We start from the raw sequence: 11,582 nt of genomic DNA on the forward strand, positions 1-11,582 counted from the left end.
ATTCCGTCTGCTTCAGCATCAGCCTAGCCAGGGTAACGGAAAGAGGAAAGACGTTATAGTCTAAATACTACTAAAAATGTACACGTGAATTTTTCATCAGTCTATAGGGTAGAAAACCACGTGTGTTCAGGGGCGGATACAGTGTTTTTAGGAAGAGGGGTGCACAGTTCATTTTTATCCGCTTCAGTTGCCATTTATTAAACAGGACAGAAGCTGGAGTCGTATAATTCTGTCGTGGTGCCTGCAAATCTTGTTACGGCTGGCCTATTGGATTAGAACCCGCGTGCCTAGGGGTGGGGGTAAATTGGGAAGCCAAGTCGTTTCAGTAACCCTCCATGAAATACTCTGTCTTTTTGTAATCATGAACAAAACTTGAAGTCTAGCAAAAAATGATTATCTGATTTTTTCATGCGGGATGTGAAGGCCTTACGTTTTATTTTTTATAATTTGCTGTTTGTAGTTAAAAACGATTGTGGAACGGTAGTACTCCTTTCTGTGACCCAACAGCGAAACGATTTTAAAAAACCCAAACACCCAGCACATCTGTTAGAATTAATCGCTATGCTGTGTTGATCTATCAGTGCCCTACCTCTTCTCGCTACAAATCTTCACGAGTTGTGTATACAACAAGGAGAGAGGGTATTTACAATACTTTACTATCATCTCTGATAATGTACACTAAATAAACAACATTTAATCTGTGATATGCATTTACAAAACATTATAATGCATTGTTAGGAGTGGTGAAGCCAATGGTTAAAGTGTTTGTTTGTCTCGACGATCTAAGGTTCAGGTTTAATTCCACAAACGGTACTGTATGTCCACCAGTGGTGGCACTCAATATTGTTGAAGTACTGAGTAAAACCAAAGTCACTCTCTCTTTCAGTTCTCAAGTCAACAGCGTGGCACAGTTACAACCATCAAATCGGTACAATGACACAGATTTACCCGCCTTTGGAAATCACATCTGTTGCATTTCACCTGGTCTCATCTATGTTGGTGTTTTATTGCACAAAAACGCTACCTGACAATCAAATGTAATGAAATTTTATAGCACAATGACCATACTGCTAATTTAAGTAGTTGATGGCAGGGGCACATGGTGATGAGTAACACATGTCATGGTAAAAAAGGGGCATTTTATTACAACGAAATAAATATATTTTTCTGGCTGTGAGTTTTAATTATATTGGAAAGTAATTACCTGGCAATGACTCACGTGACATGGGACGGCAATAACGGCATAATGGTCTGAGCATTGATCAACAGTCCGGGTATAAATGCAGGTAATCGTGCAGACGTTGACAAACTCGGGTTGATCTCAATACCTTCATAATGGAGAACATTATCGGAGACTGGGCACTGGTGCCTGAACTGACCACTGGCCATGATGAGTTCGCTGAAGCTATGGGTAGGTCTCCATGCTTGCATTGTGTATGACAGGTATACGTCCAGGACGAGTCAGCTGATTCCTGCCAGTTAGTGAAAAATACGTATATTAAACAACACACATCTTTGTATATTCAGCCTCAGTAATTTCATGGGATCCTCGCTCAGTAGGACAGACAATGGGGCTACGAGATCGCTTTCAGAAAATGCAGCTGAATACATATGTTGAACTCAGCGGAACAGTCGAAGGTGTACCTGTGATTTCTTTGGTTTTCATAACGAACGATGGTTGGGATTGTTGCATCCCTTGTTCTATGTGCTTTTTTATCTCCTTCGCTGAGGACAGTGCTTTTAAAAGATTTAGATCTAATCTCTTGTTTGATCTTTTTGTACTTCGAGAGTTCAGAGAGGACCAAACTAAACTCCTCCTCCGAGATTTTATTATCGCAAATCTACAAACCAACCCCACCAACACAACCCTATCACACCAGCAGATATTTCGAAACCTAACAATACTGGTGCAGCCACGATGGTGGTCACCAACCCCACTCCTACTGCTCATACACCCATGCGGGTAGTCACAAGGGCAGTATCAGCTCCATCCACGATATTGAAAGCTCTATGGTATTTCTTGTACAGTACTGCCCGCGTATCGTGGTCTTGCTCAAGCTCACATTTTACGTCACATATCTGTTTCAACTAAAACCGGTCTACAGTTTCCATTGTTTTCACCACTTCACTACGAGCGGGTACAGCTCAATCCTGTCCCTATAATACATGTAAGAGGAGATATTTTGATTATGCTTTACTTAATTTTCGATTAACGTGTTTGAGGAATATATAATCACCTAGGCTAACAGGTGTGAGTCTGATTGGCAAATCTATACCAACAATAACCCCCGGGGGCTTCACTTCTCCCTACGGTTGGGAGTCTAGCAGGGGGATAATCATACAGTATTGTTTTAAAAGGCCTTTGGCGTTCCAATGGTATATTAACAACCCAGGTAAAGGTTGTTGGCCCCTATTTATATTAGGGATCCCTCAATAGAATTCTATGATGAGCTTGGAGTTCTGCACCATATATAGTTAAGAGGTCCTTTTGAGTATAGATCAGCTCAAGCCTTAACTCCGGATCTTTTGTAAATATCATGTCATCAAGTCGACCTTCAGGCGTTAGTTTTAAAACTCCTATTTGGAATGAATTATCCTATGAAGATACCACTGTTTTTAATTTCAGTGACAAGTTGATTTTCATCAAAAGAAAGGTAAGGTACGGTGAGGGATAAGCTGATCAACCATTTAGGTTCGTAATAGTCTCTTACGCTCTCCTGCCTAAACACTCCGTCTTGGTAGTGTAGGACATACAAGGTGTCTTCTTCAGGTTTTTCAACCACAGCCACATCCCCTAGGTCGTTAAGCATGATGTTGGGACGATGCATTGTTCCATATTATTACAATTTCCAATTGTTTTTTCCAATCTCTTGGGGGTGCACTTCAACTCCATGAGGAATATGTTTTCTGGCAGGACGATCTTGTTGAGTGATGTCATGTTCCACAACCGCGTTGACCCCCTGTAGACTGGAGTGAGAGTCGACACGTTAAACTGATGCCGTTTTGGCCACTGGAGTTTGATACCCTCCACAATTTTGCGATTGTTCATCTAGGTATAAATGGATGACATGCATGGATTTGAGATGATTTGTATCCAGTCACTGACATCACCCAGCCAGGTTTGGGGGAACCCGCACTGGGGGATACCCCCGGCAGCGATATGATCAGGGTTGATATGATGAAACCCTATCAGGATACTGGCGATGGTGATCTCGGAAGACGATTCGGATCCTGTTGGCCAACGTGGTGTCTTCATTCAGGAGATGATCGATGTTTTCCCGCACGCGGTTGATCTGTGAACGAAGATGTTCCCAGTTCGAGGAAGCAGATTCCAACCAACCCTGTCTATCATCTCTCTTCTTATTCTTTTCTTGATACCATCTTGATATTCTTTTCCTCACCATCTTCCATTTTGATGAGGTGTTTTGGTTTTTTTAAGTGATTCGTTACTCGATTTCGTTCAGCTTCCCTATGTTGTTCACAAGTTCTCCACGAACATTTTGCAAAGGATGGTCTAACCCTCACAGTTCTTGAGTGGTGAATTCGAATCTGGGTAAGTGTTTGTTCCAGTACATGGTCAATATTTTTCGAGGCCGTCTGATGCTTCTTTAGCGTGTTGGGATATATCACCTTCACTGCTGAGTTCAGCCCTGGTGGATTGCAGTGTTTGAACGACCTTCGGGGGAAGCTGAAGATAATCTGCCATGTTCACTTTATCATGGATAAAGTTGGCACCATGATGGATGGAGATCGTCAACAAAGCAAGCGGTTTCCTCATGCATTTGTTTGAAGGCCGACAATGGGGAAATCCGAAAGGCAAAGGATGTGAACGTAGTACGTAGTACGTAGTGAGGCGAAACATCAAACACGCCACATTCAAGGAAGCACTTTTCAAGGCACTCACCTTCAGGCATCAAATGAACACGCTGAGAAGTGACGGGCACAGGATATACGGACTAACAATAAACAAGACATCCCTGTCACTGACGGACACTAAGCGTTGGCTGGCCATCGACGGGATAAACACATACAGCCATGGGCATGAGAAAATTAAGCCAAGAATATAATATATACGATGTAAAAAAAGGTTTGAGGCTATCTACTACAGCCCGTGCGGGTACTGGAAAGGAGATGGCACCATACATAAAGACAAGGCCAAAGCTTGGTTACAAAAACATGCCCTGTGGCAGATTTATTTACTGGCACCCAAATATACACCAAGGAGAAAATTCGTCATTCACAAGCCTAATCAAGTTCACCAAGCTGACCTGTTGTTTCTGCCACACGACAGAGTGAGAGGTAAAACATACTAATACGCCCTGACCGTCGCAGACGTAGCCAGCCGAACCCTTGACCTCGAAGGATGTGGTCCAAGAAGCGGGTTCAAACGAATATACAAACGCAGTCATCTTATATGGCCTGATTTATTGCAAGTTGACCCCAGACGGGAGTTCATGGACACCCTGTCAAAACTGCTCTCCAGAAACGGTACCAACATCAGACAGGGTGAGGCTGGACAACATCGAGGTCAAGCCATAGTTGAGAGATTCAATCGCTTGCTGTTCGGACATCAGTACACGAGGGAGATGGTATATCCGAGTAAACAATTGACTGAATGGGTAGCGCGGCTACCTCGGTTGGTTGACGAAATAACGCAACTACTTGGTAAGAGATCAGTTGACACTATCAGGCTGAAATGAGTGGTGGCCGAGTCAGCTGCCCCCTCGCGTGGCGAGGAGAAACAAATAGCAGATAGGGCCCTAGAGAGATGCCTCTACCAACCAGACGAACACGAGGTGGACACACTGAAATGAGCGACGGAAATGCTGCCCACACAAAGTAAATAGAGTCAAGTAAAACTCACTATGTCACGAGATCAGGTCTCCTCAGGATAGACCCGTTGGTCCTGAGCAGATCAATCAGTTGAGTTCATGTACAGTTGTGCAGCTGTGCATTGTAAGTTCGTATCTAGTCATTGCCTCAGTTGGATCCCTTGCACAATATCATGACACAAGGGACAAGCTGCACTTGTACAGTTTTCTGAAGCAAGGGATCAAGATCATATCAGCTGAGTCTCTGAAAAGGTCCTAGCTGAGTTGGGGCACTCTCACTGTGAGAGAAGGCAACAACGCAGTCCTCCTTGGGAGAAAGAAAATGCACACAAAAAAGAGAAAATGAAAATAGAAATTCTCCCTTGGAGGACTGCGATTACAAACGGACCCCCTTTACTCCTTTCTAGTAAAAAAGTGCCGTTTCACGTTCAGGGGATAAATTGCGGATTAAAAAGTGGCGATGGGATCAAAGTGACTGTCAAAAGTTTTATTTCACAAATAAAGCTTTTCAGCTGCATTTTTTTAAAGTGATCTCGTAGCCCCATTGTCTATACTACCCGCTCTGTACAATTCTGGGCGGTCTGGGCGGTGGGGAGTAGCATCCCTCACATCCTCACCACATATCCTCAAAACCGCTTACTCATCTCCTTTACATGAATGACACTGAGCTCCTGAGATGCCAATTTGAAAGAACAGATTCTTCTTCCCTAGTCGTATTTAAATGACATTTGGACTTGATAAATGCAATACTTTTCACCACTTGAAAGAGGCAAGGTAGTTCATGGTGGATCAGTAAAGTTACATGGATAGGAGTTATTGAGCATCCTGTGGAAGATGAGACATACACCGACCTTGGAATGCAAGCTCGAGAATAAGGTCCAGAATACCCAGATTCAAGACAAACTTCGGGCCGAGTATAAAACTGACTAAAAGGAAATCCTGAGCTCAGAGCTATATGTTAGAGACAAGGCCAAAAAGCCACCAATACCTTTGCTGTGCCAGTCCTTGTCTATTTCTAGTAGTTGACAGAACAAAACCAGCTATCCAGAGTCTTGACCGCCTGACCAAAAGGATCATGTCTGATGACACAGCACACCACCCTCGGTCCTCCCTTAATAGTTTAAGATGCTAATCAATTCTGGATTTCGTGGTTGATTAATGTGGATATAATTTTATTGTGTACTTTTGCACTTATTCATATTACCCAATTGTGATGCATGCCAAGACTCATAATGAAAGTTAGGGCGAGTCGTTTCCACCTCGCCATCGTCTAAATGTGATTTTTAAAGAAAATGTCAAAATGAAAAGTCGATTGTGTAATGGACCGGATTTAGAGACACTTTGTCAGTGGATGTCCTGCGTTGGCACAACGGCATATCTGAAAAGAAATGATAGCATAACTCGCTGCTTCTACTACCCTCCCCGCCATGCACGTGCCTTTGACTCCCTTACGATCCTGAACAATGAACAGGGCATCATGAAAAACTTATGCTTTTAAGCTTCTTTAGATTACGCCCGTACACAGCCTGAGAGGAATTCCCGCCAACAAATCTGATTTTCTGCTTTTTCATAAAGTCAATTAATCTATGTTATCAGTTTTTGACAGCAACGTGATCGACAAGATTCAGGGAAAGCATTCAAACCTCACCTTTGAAATGGCACACTTTTACACAGTCGTCAGGTTCTCGTTTGTTCTCTGTGCCCTTTGTTTGACCTCTTGGCACAGATCAGTAGAGTGCCCTTGACACTAGGGGCAATGCAGGAGGCAACAGCGTTGGTGTGCCTTCACATTCTCCGTAAAGTTCTGGATGGGTTGGACTAGGCAGAGTTTCTTGGGCTGCGTGTAGAGGAGCAAGGGCCCTGAGTTGATGATGAGCTTTACCACCCTGACTGTGCCAGGATCACAAGAACCATCCCCAACCCCAACCACAACCCCAACCACCACCACCCCAACCCCTATCAGCGTCAGTGTATTTGTGTTACATGAAGCATGACTGTTTCGTTAATCAAGCGTCTTCCCAACCTACGTGAACATAATTGGGTTTTGTTTGTTTGTTTGTTATAAGGAACATGACTGTTTCTTTAATCGTCTCTCCACCTGCGTGCTAGGTATGACAGAGGAAGAAAGTGCTCTAACCAGCTGTGAATACACATTCCATCTGTCACGTGACGGAAGCGGGTGGCGTATGAAGGTCAGCCTAGGCGAGTTGGGAACGTTGTTTGACTCGAAGTTCCAACCAAACGTGGCCTTCAACTATATGTTGCCGGATCAGGCTACCAAAATGACGGTAGGTGGCGGGCTTGTTGTTATGTAAAATGAGAGCAATTAAAAGCCTAGGCTGTTACTATTTGGCTTTATGTCGTTCCCACCCATCCCTCTATAGTTCGAGATGTCGTTTTTGTCGTTTGTGGACAAGTGACTTGACTTTACATGTGTTTATGGCAAGAGCCACTTGTGGGGCAGAATAAGCTCAACTGTTGTCTACCACCTAACTGATGGTGATTCACTGACCCATGTTGCTGAAGTTAGAAACGGTTGCTCCTTTCAGTTGATATTTGTTATGAAAATATTTGTCATTTTAGTTCATCTACGGACTTAACCATTTATCTTTGTAATGCAGTGAGCGTAGTTTGTTCTGAAGTCCCATAACAAAATGTGAAGCCAGTTACTGGAGTCTCCATTTAGAATATCGTTAGAAGCTGCGTAAAAATAAACTCACTCACTCGTGTGTCATGCGACATGATACCAGTTATAAACTGCTACTCGTAAACGAAAATTAAAGATAGATAAATTTAGTTACAAAGATATAGTGATATTTATAAAAGGTTGGCACTTAATCTGTACGTGGCTGCTTCAGGTTGTTGCTTCGGAAAAGAACGGCCACCTTGTGGAGAAGCTGACGTCGGAGAACGGCAGTGAAATTACCAAATGGGATGTCGACACGTATCCAGACGGAGACTTCCTCATGCGTGTAAGTCACATGTCAGTCTCTTCATGCGGTCGGGTCAGTCAGTGCGAATCAATCTGCTATGCCGAGATGGGTCCCTTAGGCATGACAGCAGCCTATGATTCTGGGTTCGAACCACCGTTGACTAGCTTTGCGTTTCTAGATTTTCAGGTTTACCCCCATGTTCATGGTTTGCTGCGAATTGGTAAACGTTTTAGATTAGCTTTACTTCGGGCATTGCTCCCACATTCATGACGTCGTCATATAACTGGAACGTCGGTAGAGTGGCATGAAGACCAGTTACCAAGGTCTAGCCATCTGGAGTATATATTATTTCTTGTCTTCGCTTCCGATAATCTCTGTAGTCTGCGTTTGTCATAGAAAGAATCGACCCGTGAATATCTGGGTTAGAATTGATCTTCAATAGCTAAATGCTTGCCGTAAGAGGCGACTAAAGGGATCGGGTGGTCAGGCTCGTTGACTTGGTTGACACTTGTCATCATATATTACTCATGATGCTGATCACTTGATTGGTCCAGACTCGATTATTTACAGACCGCCGTCATATAGCTGGTATATTGCTGAGTGTGGCGTAAAACTAAACTCACTCACTAACTCACAGGAAGAAACAAGGGACGACCTACCGTGGCGTTATATACATGGTTGGTAATTTGAATAGATACGATATACAGACCCTGTAGAACGAGGTTCTCCATATCGACCACATGTCTGTGCTGACTAAAGCTTATGAATATTTATCGTCTCGATGTTGTAAACTTGCTACGTCTTTGTTCTATGAATGCACTGTCTCTATTTTCTGTTTGCTTCAAGGTTGAAACAAAGGACGGCATATCCAAGACACAGACACTGAGACGACTGTGATCAAATCCATCGTCCCCTCCGTCACTAATCACCACTTTGTGTACCGGAGACACAACGGCGATTTCAAGCCAATCATATAACTTTGTGCTGAACAATATTTGCAAATTGGGGAAATATGTCCTTCCCCAGTAATTACAATTATGACAATTTTTTTCTTCAATGCTTTGATAATGTCATGACAAGCCATTGTATCACTTATGTATACACTTTGTGCTGAATTCCTTCATTAATGTCGGTATAACAAGGTATGCGATGAACAGCAAATGAAACGTTATTTGTGAAAAAAATGAAATCTGAAAGTAAGCGTTCATGCTGTTAATATCTTCTGTTTAGAAACTTGACAAAAAGTCCGTTGTGTTTCTTTTGCTGTTCAGCATATTTCTATATTAGCTTCATCACTCCAGTCGCACCACTGTAATTGTGAGAAATCGCCTTTTAAATATGGTCTTGTTCTGATTTTTAACACACAAATTGTATGAAGTGATATCAATGATGCGTAGAATTTCCTGATTTGCAAAGCGACGAACAACTCTTTTTTTGTCTCTGAATTGGCTGCATAAAGGTAGTACATCTTCGGGTGGCCAAAACCTAACTGAACTTGCACGGATATTAAAAATTTCATTGTCGGTGAGGTTTGTTATGGACAATCCATTTTGAAACTATGGTGTGTTGGCAGGTCGAGAACAGAGATGATGTATACAGATCATTTCGTATCAATGAATTTACTTGTTCCAGTGACTGTGTCGCATGGTTCCTCGTTCCAGGACAATTGTATATGTTACCGACAATGTGGAAAATCAGGCAACTTGTAAATTGCTTGATTCACTCTGCCAGTGTGTGAATTGCCTGAACAATCAGTCTATTTATCTGACAGACTGACTGACATATGTTTCAGTGTGAATTATCATTAGTAGTTCGTAAAAACCTAACTTTCGGAGAACAGACTCTCAATAAGCATCTTTATTGACATATAAGAGTATTTCATCATACATAGAAGCACTGGGTGACACTGTTTGCTCACATAATGTTTGCACAAGTAAGGCTTTCGTGTCACTTGCTGTTGCATTTGTTGGTTTAAAACACCTGCATTTGTTGGTTTAAAGCACCTGCATTTGTTGGCTGAACACTGCTGGCGACTGTCCTGTAAGTGGACTAATCCTAGTGCAGTCGCCCAGTCAGTGGAATCAAAGTCTCCCCATCCGTGCAACCAGCATGTCTTTGATGCCTATCAGCACTGTAGGCAGGAGTGAAATATACGGCCACCACTTTCCATTACTGTTTCGTTATCACGTTTATACATTGGATGTGATGTTTTATTTGTCGTGTGTGTAGCGGATATGCATAACCCGACCCAAGTGACATACACAGCCGTCAATGTGTACTTACATCGTGACTGACAGCGTTCAATTGGACCAAGTGCTAACAACGGCCAAGTCATACTCTGGTTGTCAACACGACATATAATGAGTGAGTTAGTGTTTGCCAACAGGATATTTCTACAGTATCCCGGTTGGACATTGTACGTATGTGGGGGATCGAATCCGGGTCTTTGGCAGGGGACGCTTTAACCACTACACTACAGCATCGATCCCCAGGAGATATTACTTTTATTGAAATATGTACTTCGCAGTTCTCATTACTGTAACTAATATTCTGCATTCCAGAATATTACCATGGTTTAGAATATAGACACGAACCAATCATTTTCTTGTACAGCTACACGCACTATTTACCGTCTCCAGCATCGATACAACACTACAAAGACCACAGATGACCTTCCTCGGAGCTGTCATCTAGGGTCACCACCCCTCGACTAAATGGGCACATTACCCGTCAACAACAGCGAGATCTGTTCTTGTCAACCCCTTCACCTTTCGAATACTTAATGATGTCAGAATTCTTGGTAGATAATGAAGTGCCTTCACCCATTATTTGTCTTCACACTTGACTTGCGTTACTTTTGTGTGTGCGAATAGCTTTGAATGAAATGTGATGATCGAGTTGTAAGGTCCTTTGGCGGCAGGAATTTATATGTTCCATACACTTTCATTGTGGTATAAGGTTTTCTCGCTACGATATGGCTGAAATATTGCCGATGAGTTGAAAATCTGTAACTCACTCACCGATGGTTAAAGAAGATTCGCATCGGCATTACAGAGATTGTTTCAAGCGAATTAATCTTTCGATGCTTTTCATTACAATATACAATTCTGTTAACTCAGTCTTGGAGTGAACCAAGAATACATAGCTTCAAATTATTCGCAGCTGGAATCACTCGCACTGATCTGTAGTGAGATAGTTTCTTCGAAATATTCATGTCTCGATAACAGTCACGGAGATATGCTGACATCGGATGTTTATTCCGTAAATTGCTTTGGTTGATGAAGTATTCACACCGATTTTCTTTATGTTATAAACCGGGCCACTAGCGGTCCAGCTCCCAGCGCATTTTGCAATGCTTCCCTTACGCCTGTGTAGCGGCCACAAAATTTCCGAGTCCCGTGTTAGGATTCGACGGACTTTCCGATCGAAAGTCCGACGCCTTGTCCACATGGCCAAGAAGGTTAACCCCATCAGCAAGCTGACAAAGTAAGGATGTCATCTGTCACCTGCTACACGTGCAAGGATACGAATGATCGCAGGTTGGAATCCCAGGTGCGACCTCATGGTTGTAAATTTGTCACCACTGAACCTCTTCGCGCTATGACATCTGGTATGTACATAACCTGCCTGAAAATGAAAGAATACTTCCGTGTTTCATGGCGTCTAGATGATATTCATCCAGGTACAGGCTGTTCAGCTTGACCTGAAGTGAATACTGATGCATTGCGTCACAACTGGCTGAGTCTATTATTGTGAAGGGGTGCACCTTTGTCAAGTGATGGTCAAAATGTCAGGACAGACGAGACAAGGTCACCGT

At 42.8% G+C, this 11,582-nt stretch overlaps 1 protein-coding gene across 1 annotated transcript; it reads left to right on the forward strand.

The window, feature by feature from the left end:
* Nucleotides 1–1,234: 1,234 nt before the first annotated feature.
* On the forward strand, nt 1,235–9,397 carry LOC137273146 (uncharacterized). Its single transcript, XM_067805619.1, has 4 exons — nt 1,235–1,411; nt 6,942–7,120; nt 7,691–7,804; nt 8,612–9,397. The coding sequence occupies exons 1-4, from the start codon at nt 1,336–1,338 to the stop codon at nt 8,660–8,662; spliced, it is 420 nt and encodes a 139-aa protein (XP_067661720.1). The 5' UTR covers nt 1,235–1,335; the 3' UTR covers nt 8,663–9,397.
* The last annotated feature ends 2,185 nt before the right edge of the window (nt 9,398–11,582 follow it).

Source organism: Haliotis asinina, chromosome 2 (genome assembly GCF_037392515.1).
Source record: "Haliotis asinina isolate JCU_RB_2024 chromosome 2, JCU_Hal_asi_v2, whole genome shotgun sequence".
Lineage (NCBI taxonomy): Eukaryota > Metazoa > Mollusca > Gastropoda > Lepetellida > Haliotidae > Haliotis > Haliotis asinina.

Excerpts from the sequence above, each read along its gene's own strand:
- LOC137273146 (XM_067805619.1), top strand. The coding sequence starts at position 1,336 with ATGGAGAACATTATCGGAGACTGGGCACTGGTGCCTGAACTGACCACT. Across the intron at positions 7,121-7,690 it reads ATCAGGCTACCAAAATGACG|GTTGTTGCTTCGGAAAAGAA; the intron begins GTAGGTGGCGGG and ends TGGCTGCTTCAG. Across the intron at positions 7,805-8,611 it reads ACGGAGACTTCCTCATGCGT|GTTGAAACAAAGGACGGCAT; the intron begins GTAAGTCACATG and ends GTTTGCTTCAAG.